Raw genomic sequence first — 19140 nt, 5'->3', positions numbered from 1 at the left:
TTATCAAAATGACAACACACTTGTATATGTAATGAATATCCTAAATAAAGGATTATAACGTAACTGAAACATGAATTTTAAAACATTGAGATCCTATCAAGGATCATTTTCTATTTTATAAGCAGGGGTATGCCCCTCTAAATTATGTATGAATCAAGACTTTTGTCCCGAGCAAAACTAGAGGTTTTCTTCTCCATTCTTTCCTACCAGTGCCTGTTAGAACGGAGGATATGTAAAAACCTTTTATTAATAAAATATAATCAAAGGCTTTAAGAAGTTTATTGAGCCAAAAATAAAAAATAAAAAAATTATAGAGTAACCACTATAACTGACTTCATAATTAATATCTAATTGTTTACTCATTTTTAATGTCTTATCTCAACCTATAGGTCAACCACTGTTTCCACTGCATGGCCAACTACCTCACTAAAAATAGTAAGGATCCGTCTCAATGGTCCCTCTCTATCAACCATTGACTTAATATAATTAGTAAATTCATGAATACCTGATCAATGGTGCCAAGGTGTCAGTGCAATTGAGGCCGGTCCGAGTGCCCTACCAAAATAATGAAACATTGGATAATTGACTTACTATAAATAGTAAGTGTGCCAAACTAAAGCAACCCAAGAGCAATCCTAAACACTGCTGGCCTCAGGAATGAAATAAGCATCCTGCACTACCAAATGGGACCCTCTAACCAATTGATTTAGCCTATGAGGGCCACTGATAGGCTAAACCAAACCACAAACCATGGTCATGATGAGCTAAAATGAAAACATTACACTGACTTTAGCACTCAATTGACAAGCCCTGCATTATTCCAGCTACTAGCAATAATGATCTAAGGCCTATATCAATAGCAGAAAAGCTTGGGGGTTGCTAGCTAATCACAATTTTTGCTTTTAATTTAAGTTTAACATAGGATTAAAAATAAATTCGTAGTAAGAACTGAATATAATGCATACCCATTAACATCAGGATTCATAGTTCCAACTTATATTTATTCTATAATTGTCACAAAGATTTAATATTTTCTTGATATTATATTAATTTATTTGGTCATAGTACCCTCTGTTTCTATTGATTTTATATTCTTTTGTTGTTAATTGTTTTCTATGTTATATTTCTATTATTAGTCTTGAGTATTAGTCTTCAGATTAATTTAAACTTGCATTTTAGATTAAAGTTATGAACTATATTTTTATGTTGTTATGCATATTTTATTGTATGTGTCATTATAACGGTAAATTAATATTAAACATGATAATATATATGCATTTCTTAAATTATGTAACTATTCCTTTTACATAAGTATATCATGTGTCATTCCAGGTTTACATCATCTATGGAATGAAATATTCTTATATTCCAGTTTGTCTCCATAAGACTGACCATGGGTCATGCCTAACAAAAGTCACACATAATTCCAATGCAATTCAATATATATATATTAATGAAATATTCGTATATTCTGCTTTGTCTCTATAAGACTACCCATGGGTCATGTCTAACAAAAGCCAACATAATTTCCAATGCAATTCTATATATATATATATATATATATATAGTGTGTGTGTGTGTGTGTGTGTGTGTGCGTGCATGCGTGCACTACAAAACTGTCATGATGTCATGATTCATCATTACCGAAAACACGCCAATCCATGGACTTGTCGCATAGCTTTCCATTGATCTATAGAATTTGAAAGCGCCTTCCTAAAGGTCTGCCTATCACTCAAATATTTTAAACTTTTGAGTTTACTTCAGTTCAAAAAAACTTGATTGCATCTTGATGATTCTCCTTGTCATACATTTGGTATGGTTTTCTGTATTAGGTTGAGTGTTCAATATTTTGCAGCTACAATGTCTGATATTCAAGCTGAAATTCAAACATTAGACTTTCTATCTACTCAATTTTAAATCGATCATGAGCCCCTGCCCTTCTATTATCTAGTCCCATTTAACCAATGCACATCATAGAATATATGTAATAATTAATAAAGTCTCTCCAGGGATCTTACCTTAGCTTTGGAAAATTCCAAAGAATCATATTAAATAAATGGCCTATATTTCCTTTATCCTAGTCATCAAAGATCACATCTATGCTGCCTATTCCTATTTGAACACATATAAAGAAAATATCTCTATTACCACAATCATCATTATTAATTATTAATTCCAAACATTTTCTAACCCTAATAAAACTCTAAAAAGAGGATCAGGTGTATGAACAAATACATCCAACAAGTCCAAACACTCTATAACATATAATAAGCTAGTAGCACTACCACTGTCATCTGGTATTGTTCTATCACAATGTATTTTATGAGGATGAACAACACACCCACTTTTCCTCTAGTAAATCATCAATATAAGATGTTATCAGGATTCCGAATGTCTCACTCACCGTGTCTTTCCCTTGCACATCAGCTTTTACTAATTTTGAATAGAACTCTTTGAATATTTTTCCATCCTTGAGTGTCTCAACAACATCAATAAAAGCAACCCTGAGTGCTTCGTTCCTGTACAACACAACATAAATTTCAGTATTAAAATGATCAAACAAAACTCATCTGACCTAACCCTTCTGTTTGTATAAGACAAAAAGTGCATATTTTATCTTATGCAAAATATTTAAATATATATGTTTCATTAATCTCTTAATAAACTGCAATATTACCTCTGCATCAATAGTGCAATGTCAGCAGCCTCTGGCTTGCCTTCCTGTTTCTGTTTTCCATAGATTTGACATGTTACAACATAGGTGAACTTTAAATCTGCTTGTGCTCGTGCTTCCCTTGATAACTCATATCCATGTGTACTTTCTATGTCAGACCTAGAAAGTCCATCCTCCAGGTCTGTAACATTCACAGAGATTTTTTTTTAAAATTATTCCTAATTAATTAGCCCTGATAAAGAATTAGCCGAAAATTTCAAAAACAATCATTACCATGATGTTCTGGTCTTTCAATGTAGCTCTGTAATACAAGGGCTTTTCTGTAGTACATCATACCCCTAACTGCACCTCAGTATATAACACAAAAGATAAAAAGCTGTTATGAAAAGGGAATTCTTAAATGTACGATTGATTGCCAAAATAACACATGCACAGCATAAGGTTTACCAGTTCTAGCTAATGTTTGGCCTCGATAGGATGCCCATAACCGCAATTCCAAAAGATCACTGTCATTTGTTTGGAGATCTGACTCCAGCACATCTGGTTTTCGCCCAATACGTTCCAGAAAGTTTTTCCACTCATCTGAAATGAATTTAAGGTGACAATTATCTTCTCAGATTTATGCATTGAACTTTCAAGATACTTGTTCCTAGGACACCATCACATATTCTGTTAGTTCAATTCATAATTATGTATGACTAAGATAGAAAGATAAACAATGGGGGAGAAAAATCAGATAAGTTTTCTCTGATATTTCTTCAAAATGTGGTAGCAATCTCAAATAAAAATGTTTTCATTCCCAAACCATGTGTAGAGTATAATAAAAACTAACTTGAGAAAAACCCATTGGATTGAACTTATTTGTTGAACTTAAAATTGATCAATCTAAGACAAGCACATACTCGTACACAATTAGCACTATAATAATGTGAAGAGAATTAATATCTAGTTCTGAAATAATCAACAATAACTATGAAAAAAAATGTAAAACCCTCTGCACTATCTATCACACAAGTAAATACCTGGAAATATTTTCTGGAGGTAGAAAAGTATTGTGATTCCATCTTCATTCTCTTTTTGTAAATCATTCATACTGTACATCACAGTCTCACTGTAGTATGGTGTAAACACACTGCATTGTGAACAATTCCGATTCTCAGATTGCAATATCAGTCATATAAAAGTAGCGAAGAATTGCCTTCTAAGCATAACGTGTAATAAAGCTAAATCAGTTCACCTAAATGAAAGCATCTCCCTCACAGGTCTTGCCGATGCCATTTTCATAAACAGTGAATTTGTAAAAAATTCTAATCGACGTCTTGCTTCAAGGTTCTTTGGAATGCTAGCAGCAGAGTCCTTGATAGTTAGAAGTGAATGGAGCCGCTTGATATTTTCCCTCTGCATTTTAGGTTGCACTAACTTAATACTTTCGACAAAATTTTGCCAAATAATCAATCAAGTTCAAATTAAACATATCAACATAAGATACAACCACGAGCATACATGTTCCACATCCTTAGGCCATTCAAGCTTCGAGAAGAGTCGACCCTCATGCCTTGCTTGTGCCAGTGTTCTCCACGTATCATAGTGCTCTCTGAGCATTCAACAAAAAGACTTCAGAAGTAACTCTAAATTATGTTGTCAAGCTAGAAAAATTTTAATTTCAATTACTACAAAAGTACCTTATATTATAAGATAAAATATCATGTGTGACAACGTCATAAAGGTCTTGAACTGCTTTAACAGCACCCTTTGCTGAATCAGGTGTCTCATCATGTATCTGTAACACAACTTAATTTGTAATCCACAATCATGATATCCAAAAATTCAGAATCAAGTACATCGTATTTGTTGAAAAAGAAAGATCGACACCATGCTCTCATTTTCTTGGGAAAATCAAGGTTTAAGGAAAGTGAAGTATTCTGAGCCAAAAATGTATGTATTATGAAGAAATAATTTTATTCAACCACAGTACAGGCATGCTTCTACCAAATAGCACACAATCAAAGGAAGCAACAACAAATAAATATATTACTTCTTATAAGCTAGCCTACAAACACACATGAATGTAGTTTGATAACTCATTTGTTAAACTCATTCTACATGGAACCAACGAATATACATTGTGGAGTAGAACAAAGAAAAATATTAAGAAATGAATAAGACAAAGGAGATCCTTGATGTCCTGTGCATTAAAAAACTCACATAAAGAAATAACCATGACTTATCTGCATGCAATAAATAGGGAGAGACACGAATTACATGTCAGCTTTTAACAATGAAAATCTTAAAAATACTCATGTAATACTAAGGTAAACACAACCATGTGCAGCCAATAAACTAAACCACAACTCCCCTTTGAATAACTGATAATGATGTGTGCCTGGGTGACCCCATGGCAATCCAAGTACCAAATAAGCATAGGAACTTAATGATGGAATCAGAGGATATGCCAACGAAGTCCCAACAAAAAAGTAAAAACATTATTGTAAATTTAAAAGGGATGCATACAGAAATAAAATGTCAACAACTACTTCAAAGGATCGCCTTATTTTATAAAAGCTTATAATACTACTGCATTTATCTCTATAGGGGAAATCAAAGAGTTGTGCACTAGACCATGGCTTGTTGGACAAATTGATATTTTCTACTATACAGCCCACTGTAGTTGCATTGTGGTATATTAGTAGCCTGTGTCGCTTGAATGGGACAAGTCATATCAGATATATTGTTAGTTGTTCAAGCAGAACTTGTTTTCCCAAAAGCTTCCCCCTGAAAAGTATATTGGTGCCCAGCAATATTTATTTTACAAGAGATGGTGAGAAGTAAACTATGCAAACTCAATCATAAATTCTCCAAGTATTTCTTAATTTCAGCGTATTTTGAAATTTTCTATTAATACTTAATTTTTGCATAATTCCCTTTCCACTACAGAGAAAGGCAGAAATAAACTCTGGTAATTATTATTTCTCTTTTGACAATGCATATCGGTATTTTGTAGATGACATTGTGCACTTTATCCAAGTACAGCATTTTGATTCTACATCACCATATGTATGTAGAATTTTAATAAAACTCATAATCACCAAACACAATATAACTATACATAAGACTACATTTTATCTACCCACTTGTTGTGAGGTTTTCACAACATTACCCCACTGCAAATGGGAACCCCTTCTTTTTGCAATAGCAGTAGGACTAGCGGTCTCAGATGCTTTTAGGTGGTCTTAGGTGGTAGTAATTTTTGAGTTTCCAGGTCAAAGAGATGAGTTTGGGAAATTTTGGCCTATCGGGGTAGTCGAACCTGTCAAAAATATCAGTGAGAGATGGGCTAAGCTAGTCAAGGATACGAGATTGAAATCAAAGATTTGTGATGAAATGAATTACAACCTTTTGAAAATTTCCAGTTTTGCTATGTTCCCCGGGGACGCGTCCCCCCCAAAAAAACCAGCGTTTCGGGGACGGGGACGTCCCCGTCCCGGAAACTTCATTGGGGACTTGCATCCGTCCCCAATTTTTTAACACACAAAAAATTAAAAAAACTAAAAAAAATGTCACTTTTGCTGTCCCCATTTGTCGTCCCCCGCCGTCCCCAAAATTGGCAAAAAAAAATGCTGTCCCGGAAACCCGTCCCGCTGTCCCCTGCCGTCCCCGTCCCAGAAACTCGGGGGAACATAGCAGTTTTGATCTCATCCTAGAAGGTCAGGAAAGCTTGTGAGAGGTAACATTGTTGAAGGTGTGCCGAATCCTGAAATGTGGCCATGTTTGGAATGTTTTGAAAACTCCCACGATCTAAAATGCAAGGTTGCACAGGGACGGATACTTGGGTAAAAGGTACAAGTGCAGTTATTTTCAAAATAGGGACAGGGTGCTTGGGTACGTCAATTGTTTTTAATATCATTTAATTGTTTATAGAAAATCCAAAAATTTGAGTCATGAAAATGAGTTTTTGAAACAAGAACAATGATAAAGTTTGCTGATGTAATATATTCTTTTCAATTCCAGATTTGCAATATATTTATAATCATAATATATGCTAAATGTTTAGATACTTAACAGAGAAGGCAAACTTTTAAAATGAACAAGAATATCAAAAAACATATAACAATGACATATTGCAAATGATAAACTTCTAACTTGAACAGTGATATAGTTTACTTCTAATCAGTATTGTATCAAAATTTCAAAGTGACCACGTATTGAATGAAGCTTGATAAACAGAAGGCCGATATGAAAATGAAAAAATTAAAACAAAAATCAGAAATCCTAATCAAGGCCCTTAGCTATGTTGCTCTCCACCGAGTACCCGGTACTTGTGTATGCATACCAATCAGTACCAGGCAATATAGCTAAAATCTTTATTACAAGTCCTATGCAGTTGAAATCTATATGAAACATCCTGAAAATATTTATATAAATATCAAAGTAACAAGAATCGAAATCGGATCGAAATCGGCAAGGCCGAATCAAATCGTGAATCGGCCATGAATCGGAATCGAATCGGCCATGAATCGGAAAATTTAAAAAACCCTTGAAATTTAGTGAGTAACTTATTTCATAAACCCTTTATCGCTGATTCGATTCACCGATTCACAAAAAATCGTTTGGCTTGAATCGAATCGCCGAATCGCGTGAATCGCATGAATCGCCGTGATACATGTTATAATGTGTTGGTTATTTCTATGATACATGTTATGCTTTTCCAATTCCTATATTTATGTGACATGCCAAATACAATACAATATAGACAAACCTTTTAGAGCCATAAGGGTAGTAGCACATAACGGAAAAGTAACGACTACAAGCTAGGTGTTTGATAATATTATCATATAGCTGTGAATACTTGTAAGCAGATTTTGAGGGTATCCATTACAGTGGTATCAGAGCTTTAAGTCTTGCCATCCTGCGGAAGCCTTACAGGGACTTTGGAACAAACTGATAGAGGAAAAGTGTTTGACGAAGTGTCAAAACACTAAAGTCAAAAATAAAACAAGTTAAGAATGTATGTTTGAGCATGCAACAAGGGCCATTAACTTCTTCCATACCAGATTAGGACTCACAGAGTGAGCAATCTATCTCATCCGCACAAGTGGACATAGAATCCAGTCATACAGACATAGAGGAGATATTCTTTGAACAAGACAGCAGTATGGGTGACTAAGATGACAAGAATACAAGACTAGTTGGAGGCAGGAATGCCGGTCCAAATCAGGAGGAGGTAATGTTCAAACGGTTATTGGGTACGTTAGAGGAGGGGCAGCGTTTGCAACACAAGCAGAATAGGCGAATGGATATGATGTTACAGCTTATGGCTAGACAGATGAGCGTCAATATTAATCCAGGTAATGCAAACAATGGAAATGGGGGCAATGATAATAATGGAGGCCGAGGCAACAAGAATGGTCCTGAGAATAACATTAACGGTAATAATAATGGACATGGCAACAATGGGAATGAGGTTGATAACTTCGCCCAACTCGGACAGTAAGCTCGAGACCTCTTTTATCCACCTTCCTACCCAAAGATCCAATTCAACCAGTAAACAAACCGCAAATTACCGAGTTACAGGATCAGTTCAGGACAGACTGGGAGGCTAGTGGACAGGAGTTTCAAGCAGATATTTCTCTCAAAGATCATATGGACTTGAGGATGAGGCACATGCCTAGAGCAGGAGAGGAATCAAAACTTTGAGCTAAGAAAGAAAATTGGAAAACTTTCTTTACCTTACTATAATGCTTCAGGGAGGATGACTACACGAGCTTGGGTGCAGAAGGTAGATACATACTTCCAGCTGAGTCCTATGCCTGAGGAGGCTATCAAGTATGTGGCTATTCATTTGGATGGTCCAACGCATGAGTGGTTGCACCATGGTATGGTAACCTTGGGGCCTAATCAAATCACATCTTACAAAGAGTTCACTAAGAGACTCATAGAGAGATTTGACACCAAAGATCCCGAGTTATAGCTTAAAGAGCTAGCACGACACAAGCAGTGGGGATCAATTAAGACATACATCAATGAATTTCAAAGGTTAGTTGTGTTGGTTACAAATATTTTAGAAAGGAGATTAGTAGTGCTATTTATGGATGGACTCTTAGATCCCTTAAGGGGTCGAGTCAAAGGGCATGACACAGCTACATTACATGAGGCCACTAAGAAAGCTCGTGACTTAGCACCTTCTTTTAAGAGCAGAGCTCAGCCTAGGGATTCACATATGAAGAAGGATAGGCATAAGGACAAAAAACCTTTTTACCAGGATGTACAGCCGAAAGGGGATAATAGGAAGTTGGATAATGACACCTTGAATGAGTTGAGGAGGAAGAAGTTGTGTTTTCATTGTAGAAAGCCTTGGGGCTTATCTCATAAGTGTCCTCTCAAGGCTAAGGCAAATCAAATGGAGTATTTTTCAGTAGAGGAGTCATAGTCAGAGGGGGAGGATTAGCACTCTGATTCGGATGACAGTAGCACTCCAGAGGAGAATATCATTTCTAAGGATGATAGGTCATTGGCACGATTGATAGGGGCTAAAAAGGCGATCACATTTAGGGTCAGGGGAACTATCCAACGGTAGAAAGTAATCTCTCTCATTGAAACTGGGGCTACACATAACTGCATAGATGCACGGCTGGTAGCCACAAGAGGTTTACAAACTGAGGAACATGTTGGGTTTAGAGTAATGGAAGCTAATGGTGACAAATTATTATGCACTCGGAAGATATCTAATCTTCACATCAGGTTTGGAGATGGCTATGAGTTGGAGGATGAGTTCTATATAGTAGACATGGAAGACTATGATGTCATCCTCGACATGACATGGATGGCCTCACTAGTTGAGTTCACACTCAACCTAGCAAAATTGAAGATGAGATTCCAGCATGACAGAAGAATTCTTGTACTTAGAGGACTTTCGGATGGGAGTTGCAGAGTAGTCTCGCTAATGAGAATGCAAAGACTTTTTCAGCATAACGACAGAGTGGGCAACAAAATGTTTCATTATGCCAGCTCCACAAGAGCCACAGATAAAGAGTCATCTACCAAATATCCAGGAGATACTTGACAAGCATGTCAAAGTATTTGGCAGTATCCCACACGAACTTCCTCCTGACAGAGGAGTAGAGCATTATATTGAGCTCGAGGAGGGAGCCAAACCGGTCTTGATTACCCTCTATCGTCGTCCTAAGAAACACAATGATGAGATAGAAAAGGCAATTAAGGAACTATTGGAGATGCGGCACATCAAGTCTAGCAAAAGCCCTTTTGCTTTAGCAGTAGTTCTAGTGAAGAAGGATGAGATTGCACATGTGCATCGATTATAGGGCACTGAATAAGAAAACAATTAAAAATAAGTATCCCATTACTAGAATTGATGAGCTGATTGATGAGTTGCATGGTGCACGCTTCTTCACCAAAATCGATTTACAATCTAGATACCACCAAATCAAGATGAGAGCAGAGGACATCAAGAAGATAACCTTTCAATGTCACTATGGCCACAATTCGAGTTTATGGTTATGCCATTTGGGCTAACCAATGCACTTGCCACATTTAAGAGTTGTATGAACCAGGTGTTCAAGGGGCAATTGAGGAGATTTGTCTTGGTCTTCTTTGATGACATCTTGGTCTTCAGTAAGACTTAGGAGGAGCACTTGCAGCATCTGGAGGTGTTATCCATTCTAGATGAAGAGCCATTGTATGCCAAGGAATCAAAATGCAAGTTTGGCATGATCGAGCTCCATTACCTTGGGCATATCTTTAGTGTCGATGGTGTTCGGGTTGATCCTGAAAAGATTAGAGCTATTGTGGATTGGCCTACTCCCACAAACCTCACACAGCTTAAGGGGTTCTTTGGTTGATGTGGTTTTTACAAGACGTTCGTTAGGGGATTCTCACGAATTGCCGCACCTTTGACAAATCTTACCAAGAAAGGAGCCTTCACATGGACAAAAGCAGCGCAGAGATGTTTTGACCACTTCAAACAGGTGATGTCATCTTGTCCAGTTCTAGCTCTACCTAATTTCACGAAGCCATTTGAGCTTCAATGTGATGCTTCATGAGACGAGATAGAAGCAGTATTGATACAAGAGAAACACCCCATTGCATTTGAGAGTAGGAAGCTCCGAAGAGTTGAGAGGAATAATTCTATCTACAACATGGAAATATTGGCCATAATGCAGGCATTGGCCAAATCTTGATCATATTTGGTAGGTGGGCATTTTGTGATCAAAACTGATCACAATAGTATTAAATACTTCATGAGTCAGCGTGATCTTAATGATCGGCAGTAGAAATGGGTTACTAAATTGCAAGCTTATGACTTTGATGTAGAATTTTTCAAAGGTAAGAAAAATGTGGTGGCTGATGCTTTATCTCGGAGACCTCATTTATGTGCTCTAGCAAAGGTTTCAGGAGATTGGAGAGATCAAATTGCAATGGAGTATGCAGGAGATGATTGGGCTTCTGGGATAGTTGCAAGCACATTCAAGATGACAAGTATGCGGTTGAACCGATTTCAGAACAGGATTTATTTGATCCCTATATCCTAGTTTAGAGAGGAGATTCTGAGGGCATTTCATGATGCAACTGCAGCTGGGCATCCAAGGGTCTTCAAGACCTATAGGCATATTTGAGAGCGGTTCTCATTCAGAGGGATCAAGGATGATGTTCGAAAGTATGTTAGGGAGTGTGCAGTTTGTCAGCAGAATAAGGGAGAGCACACATTTCCTGCAGATTTACTTCAACCCTTGCCCATTCCAGACAGAAAATGGGAAAGTATTTCTATGGACTTCATCATTGGTTTACCACAAGTGCAGGGAAGAGATTGTATTTATGCGGTGGTAAACAGATCAACAAAGTTCGCCCATTTCTTTGCTATTCCTTCTACTTATACAGCAGCACAGGTCGCAGATTTATTCTTCAGAGAGGTTTTTAGGTTGCATGGGTACCAAGATTTATTGTTAGTCACAAGGATAGCAAGTTCATGAGTGCCTTTTGGCAATAGTTGTTCAGGCTGTGTGGTACAGATCTTGCACCTAGTATGAGTTACCACCCTCACAAAAATGAGCAGACGGAAATAGTAAATAAATGAGTGGAAGGCTATTTGCGGAACAATGTGACTGCGCAACAAAGAGCATGGTTCAAGTGGTTATACATGGGGGAGTATTGTTACAATACCACATATCACATGACCATCAGGATGACTCCATTTATGGTATTGTATGGGTATAAAGCACCCAACTTCATAGATTTAGTTTTGGGGAACAGCCGAGTGCCCAAAGCCAAAGACCTATTGTAGGATAGTCAGGATATCCTGAGAGCACTCAAGGAGAACATACAACAGGCTCAAAATCAGCAGAAGTTGTATGCAGAGTAGCATAGGGTAGAGCGCAATTTTGAGGTAGGGGTTATCGTGTATTTGAGGCTACAGCCATATAGGCAGTCATCGCTCAAAAAAAGCGAAGTAGAGAAGCTGAAGCCTAGATTTTATGGTCCCTACAGTGTGATTCGCAGAGTAGGAGAAGTCACCTATGAGCTTGAGCTTCCAAAGGGCAGTTGGGTGCACAATGTATTTCATGTGTCGAGGCTTAAGAAAGCCATTGGTTAGAGTGTAGTCCTTCTACAGATTTACCCCCTTTGGATGAGGAGGGGAAACTCGTGTTAGTACTTGAGGCTATTCTGGACACCCGAAAGAGAAAACTCAGAACCAGGAGGAGTATTTGGTCAAATGGAAAGAACTGTCGGAGGAGGATGCTACATGGGAGAGTGAGTAGGTTATTCAGCAAGCTGGACTAAGATTGCTTGAGGACAAGCAATTTCAAGGGGGGCGGACTCTAATGTCCTCACTTCAGCAATCGACCAAGTGTGTGTGCATTAGCCTAGTTCTATAAGGTCTCGAGGGCTAACGAAGGGTTTACAGGGATCTTAGAGTGTTTTGGCCTAGTCACCTCCAGTTTGGGCAAAAACGGAGTTGATTTACTCTGTCTTAGGCATACTTACTATTTTTAGTAAGTTTACAGGGCACAAGGGAGGCTAATTTTGGTGATTGAATATGATACTCTGCAGTGAGGGCTTTCCGACAAGCTATCACTCATGCTATTCGGAGTCTGATAGCTAATATATTTTTATGCCTAAAGTATTATTAAAGTAACAATTAATTTAGTTGTCAAATATTAAAGTGTTACTTCAATATTAAATTTTATGGGAATGTGTGCAAATCAAAAGGGGCGCCTAAGGGAAGCATAAGTGATTATTTTAATGTGTTTTATATTACACGTCTCTTATCCCACATTGCTCATGTGAGTGGAATCGACCCTTGGAGAAAGAATAAAAGGGAGCATGAGTAGCTTCATTCAGCAGGTTGAATATGAGAAAAAAATGGATGTGTGAGTTGCAAACCTGTTCTTGGCATTAGAGGACGTCTATCCTCTCGTGTGACATTCTAGACGTCATTCCCTTGGAGTTTGGCCTTTGGAATTCATTGCTATCAGCTTTATATCCAGCAGATTGGGTGCATTTCCAGCTACAACCAAGTTCCTGTAGCAGGTTACTGTAGCTGTCGAGTTACTATAGCAATGCGTCACTGTAGCAGTCGTATCACTGTAGCAGCGCATCATTGAAGCACCCGTCACTGTAGCATCCATCATTGTAGCAGCCGATTTATTGTAGCAAGTTACTATAGCAGTTTCACTGTAGCAGCCGAGTTACTGTAACAGTTGCATATTGTTTGCAGCAAGTCAATGCAAGGGCCACGCCCTCAACTAAGTGATGTAAACAATGTTTGTTTTGATTAATTGTTGGAGTATTCAGTGAGTCAGCTTTGCACTTGTTATTAATTCTTGGAATTCAATATAAAATATAGTGTGATGGTTATTTCTGTGATATATGTTATGCTTTTCCAATTCCTATATTTATGTGACATGCCAAACACAACACAATACAGACAAACCTTTTAGAGCCATAAGGGTAGCAGCACATAACGGGAAATTAAAGACTGCAAACTAAGTGTTTGATAAAATTACCATATTGCTGTGAATACTTGTAAGCAGATTTTGGGGGTATCCATTACAATCTTTAATTGATCTTGGCCCTTCATTGTAGTCGAACAACTATAAAAGGCCATGAACTCATTTGTAAGAAGTTAGATCTTAGGTAAAAGGTTGTTAGATTGTAGATTCATTGAAGAGAGAGTTAGTTAGTACTAGAGGCCAAGTAGGAGTGGACATTGAATGAAATTGTTTCCATAATGTTATCAAAGTAATTGATGATTCATTATTAATCTTGATGGTGGATTGCTTAATGTTGCTTTGAAGCATTGCATGATTTCTTCAATTCCTTATTTAGATTAAGATTTCATTTCATATTAAGATGTAGAAGTATATGAATGGGAGATATTGTTGAATGGTGATTAATAGTGAAGCTAGTGTTGATTCCTTTTGGTACTTGTTCATTATAAGTAATATTGCAAGGTTAGATCTAGGACTAAATTGCAATTGTTTAACTTTTATTGGAGATGTTCACTTGGATTGCACCTTCATAGGGTATTTGGATGACCATTGATAATGTGAAAGTCATTCCTACATCTAGAGAAGATAGCACCATCCTATGCCTAGTTGACACAACAAGGCAAGGATTGTTTAGAGACTCACCTCATCATCAACATTATCATAAACTCTTGAAGTTGGATAGCTTTTATTTCCTTTGCAAGTCATTTTGTTGAAATGATTTTAATAAGTTAAAATCAACATCCATTTATTGAATAGCATAAATCCCTTTGTGATAACAATTAAGACTGAACATTGAGGTTGTCTCGTCTGATCACAAAATTTCTCTACATTGTTTAAGCATATGAGCATCATTATTCAAGAGAGAGTAGGAAATTTTTTATTTCATTTTGAGATACTAAGTATTTGATTATGTATGTTGTAGTGGAATAAAACTCACATCAATGCTACTTCGCCTGATTTATGAGAGAATCTCATTACATAATTTTTACCTCTTCTAAGAAAAATACAAAATGCATCACAAGGATTATAATTTTTAACTTCAAAAATATAATATATGAAACAAATTATACCAGAAGTCCAGTCAATGCAGAAATTCTTGATATGACAAGAGGCAGCTTGTTTAGCTGAAAATCAAGAAGAATTGTCCCTTTTTGTAGACTCTCATTTACATCACCAAATATCCTTTCTACCCTGCAGTCAAAATTATTTAGACAATCTTATGTTCCAATATGAAATAATTATCAAAATATGGGAGGCAAAAGCGTACCAGTCTTGTTAAACACAATTAATACCAAAATCATTTCTAGCTCTCGTAACATTGAAACATAGAACTTCACTGACATCATACCATAATCTTCCCTCATCATCTAGTATTGCTTTCAATGTAGTTTCCACACTATAATAGCATTCTTGTACTGCATACTTCATGTAGTCATCTCTGGAAATTCTATCCCAAAGTTCAGCTTGTGAATCCTTGCATTCTGCTGCCAAATCTATAGCCAGAAACACCTGTTTGAATCAAAAGGACAGGCAACCCAATTCTATTTAAGCAGTGTGATCTATAACTAACTCATTACTACAAAATCCTTATATGATTCTGCCAGAATGAAGGAAAAATAAAAATATGAAAAAGCACAACTGTAGGGCACAATAGAATGCAGAAATCAGCACCTTGCTAGCTAGAAGAAATAGGGGCCATTGCACAACAGGTATGTTTTCTGTATTTCCTGAGATAAAAAGTAATTCCATTTCCCTGCAAATGGCAAAAAAACACAAAAGGACTTTGTAACAAATTAATACAACTTTTCAAAAGGCATTAGTATTTAAATAATCCGCAGTGTTCTAGACTCACCTATTTGTGATAAAATCTTCCTCACGTAGATTCTTTATTATTTCATTCCAGAATGGAGAAAACTTCACGGCATAGCTTTTCATTGTTTCGGCAGACACCTAGATTGGAGGGCATATTTGAGTTAGATAACACATTTTTGTTAGTAAACATGACAGTGGCCATATTTATCAGGATTAAAAAGAACTAACCAAAACTTATACAAGACATACAAATAATCACATGCTGAGGTTGTAGCATCTAAAAGAATGGAAGGATTATTTTAGAGTCAGCTTATATAGAGTGCTGAAAACAGTTTTGCCAAGGAGATAATGCCTAGTTTCCAGTCTTGATTAACTACTATGTATAAATTTCATAAACTTACTCATATTCTAAATTTTTTTTTTTAAAGAATTATTAATAAGTTGAAAAGAAATCAAACTTAATTCTGAATATTAAAATATGTGCAAATGCAATTTAAAATAATAATGTTGACAACCAATGTAATATCCCTAACAAAAAAAATCTCAATACACTAGCAAACTTCCAGATTTTCAGTTCACAAGCATTTCATTAAACAGTTGGTGACCAATCAATATTTCTGATTTTAATGATCAAGAATAGCTGCAACTATCGTTGATAGTCATTGGCATACTCACAAACAGTTTTCATGCATTGAATGAATCATTGACATTTCATAAACGGTTTGCATTCATTGAGCAATTTTACTAATACATGCTCACTCAAAATCAGAATAATGGTGACTACTGGAACCGTTTATCTACTGTCACTTCACATATAATCGCCATAGACATGCAATAGCCAAAATCTGATGATGTTCAGAAATTAATTTGACATACTCAGAATGCTGCTACAGTCATTTCTTACTGCTGTTATAAGTACCTCGGACAGAAAAACTAAAAAAATCAGCTCCACAAGGCAGAACCAGAGTGGTGCTGACAATTAACCATGTAGGTGGTGTAAGCCTGGAAGCTTTGTGAGTGCTGGCATTGCTGTTCAACCCTCACCAATACCTTGGTATACTGAAAAAATAATAAAATGTGTATTTTTTGTACAATATACAGTTCCAAATTGGTTGCAAGTTTGATCCCTATTGAAGACAACTGACTGACTAAGATATTGAAACTTAATGTATTTAGATAAGAATCATCAGCACTTGCAAAATCAATATAACATGTTTGGTAAATGGAACAAAATGGATGGGATTGAGGGTAAGGTGAGGAAGAAGCTCTAAGCTTGGAGGAAGATGAATGGTCACCCTCCCTTGTTACATCTTGGTGTTTACGTTCTCACGAGAGGAGACTCAGATTATTATTCTTCATCACTCTTTTTCTTCTTTGTTCTCGTATCTAGATTTAGTTTGGCTAATTTGTTTTACTTCACTTATTTTCAATTCTTTTAGCTTTGTTATGGCATTGTTTAATTTTTAAAATTGAATTTCAACTCCCCCTTTACCTATCAACTTGCGGTCTGTATCTTCTGGTTTACAAACAATTCTAATCTTTTCTCTAGGTTGGCCAGGGTGAAAAAAGCGATGTAATTTATAAGGTCATCTGTCTTTTTGTGTTACAGATGGCTTGCCAAAGTCGTTTATACCCCTCATATCATTATTTCATTTATGAAGATACTAGAAGGATGCTCTCTCAATGACAAGCATGAAGAAATTAATGTGCCTTCAGAAGAAATTAATCTTAATTCTGGTGGGGAGAAAATCAATTAAAAAGGAGGTAGAAAAGCTAAACCGAGCTATAAAGATATTCTGGGTGTCAATTCCTATGAGTTGCTAGAGATTGCAGAGATTTTGGTCACACATCATGTAGGAAATCTGGGACTCAAAGGTAGAGGATAGGGAACAGTCATTATCATTGAAGCTGAATAGCCGAGAGGAAGAAAAGATGATAAACATTTCTCTTTGCCTAAGGTGCTTTCCATTTCTCCCAACCCAAATATTACAGGGAGTAAAAAAATCAGAAAATAGACTTAATAATATTGCAAGGTCTCATTAAACATTTATCACAACTGCAGAGCTATAATTAATAAATTGACACTTAATTATTGTATTATGTCAACTTAACTTTTAATTGAATCAGTCAATTAATGTCATCCCTTTGAAGTTATATTAATATTTGAACAAATTAATCAATTAATTTAACTAGGACACTTTATAATTATTTGGGAACATTACAATGACTATGTTTCTATTTTGTGGTGAGAGAAAAAAGCTAAACTTGGCTCTACATTAAGTCCATCAACCTCCTGCCCCTTTCTTTGAATGCACTAGAGTCCCTTCTGCAAACTTGAATGCATGGTGAACTATTTTGTAGAGTGAGAAGCAAGCTAAACATAGCTCTAGATTAAGTCAATCAACCTTCTGCCCCTTTTCTTTCACTGAACTAGAGTCCCTTCTACAAACTTGGATACAATATGAACTATTCTTTATATAAATATTCAGGTTTCAATTTTCCATTACGCTTTTGATTTCTTGTAAATTTGTGATGGTGATAGTTGTCTCAAGCTTGCCTCTTCGCTCCTTTTTCATTCCTTCATCAATGACTTTCTGTATTGTCTAGTGGTACCAACCTCGGACTCAAACTCGATAGCTGGACTCGGCAAGAACTAGGCAAATTAAAAAACCCAATGAAATTCAAACAATTTTAAGGATTTTAAGTTTTTTTCATGCATCATTTAGCCAATTAACATCAAATACACAATAATTGAGATAAATAGAAGCTACTTTGCACACATATATAACTTTTCGTAGATCATGTAAGTATAAATCCAATTTTTTGAAAGAAAATACTTATTAGTTAAACTGAATAACATAATAGCAATCTGAAATATAGTGTAGCTATCAAATGTCTACGACATCCCTAGAATATGCAATCCATGGAATCAAAAGTTCAAAACATATATCAAAAGAAAGGCTCATAGAAGCCTATGTCTACCTACAAGTACGCCTAAGATAGGTCATGGAAGACTCCAGAGCCATCCTCTTTGCCTGTGTCCGAGGTTGAACATCAGTGACATGCTGTTGATGCGAATTTTGTATCACTTACATAACATATTAGGATTTGAATATTCGATATAGGATATCAAACATGCAACTCCTCTCTTGAAAAGTTATTACTCATGAAGACATAAGCAATAGCTCCAATGTTCCTTACACCGTTGGATACTCACTCACGTAGGCGGCCTTACGCAAATTGTTGAGGATGATTTGGACTTTGATGGGGTGAAGGTGATGGTGACTTGGTTTGTGAAATGTGCAGAGGTAGATAATGTTGATGGCGGTGATGATGTAGGATGTGTCTGCCAATGATGATGTTGATGGGAAAGCGATGGTGGTGGAAGGTGAATGGGTGTGCACTGATATTTGACCTACTTCTCTAACTTCTCTTTCTAAACTTCGACTATCCAGCTACTCATTGTTCTACTACTACTCCTACAAATGGAAGGTTAGCAAATGGATGGGGATTGAACCTAATGAGAGCTGACTAGCAGCCTCACTTCCATAGGTGCAATGATTCGAAGGAATAATAAACTAGTTTGCCACACAAAGCTTCCCAACCAACCACTAGGATGCTAGTGGTCTAGTATTGACCCCTATCAAACAT

General features: G+C 36.5%; 1 protein-coding gene across 4 annotated transcripts in view; it reads right to left on the bottom strand.

Moving 5' to 3' along the window:
• Window positions 1-19140, bottom strand: part of LOC149541921 (callose synthase 9-like) — a 185758-nt gene that overhangs the window by 51828 nt on the left and 114790 nt on the right. For all 4 annotated transcript variants that reach the window (XM_089796976.1, XM_089796977.1, XM_089796978.1 and 1 more), the window contains exons 25-36: window positions 15530-15627; window positions 15349-15430; window positions 15026-15186; window positions 14748-14868; window positions 4357-4454; window positions 4178-4268; window positions 3912-4072; window positions 3697-3806; window positions 3122-3256; window positions 2948-3016; window positions 2678-2855; window positions 2405-2519 (exon numbers count right to left, since the gene is read on the bottom strand). In XM_089796976.1, the coding sequence (XP_089653102.1) occupies window positions 2405-2519; window positions 2678-2855; window positions 2948-3016; window positions 3122-3256; window positions 3697-3806; window positions 3912-4072; window positions 4178-4268; window positions 4357-4454; window positions 14748-14868; window positions 15026-15186; window positions 15349-15430; window positions 15530-15627 (1419 nt within the window). The remainder of the gene's footprint in view (window positions 1-2404; window positions 2520-2677; window positions 2856-2947; window positions 3017-3121; window positions 3257-3696; window positions 3807-3911; window positions 4073-4177; window positions 4269-4356; window positions 4455-14747; window positions 14869-15025; window positions 15187-15348; window positions 15431-15529; window positions 15628-19140) is intronic.

This window comes from Cupressus sempervirens, chromosome 8 (genome assembly GCF_028749045.1).
Source record: "Cupressus sempervirens isolate cs-2001-9-10 chromosome 8, ASM2874904v1, whole genome shotgun sequence".
Lineage (NCBI taxonomy): Eukaryota > Viridiplantae > Streptophyta > Pinopsida > Cupressales > Cupressaceae > Cupressus > Cupressus sempervirens.
This window is presented reverse-complemented; position numbering and strand designations above follow the sequence as displayed.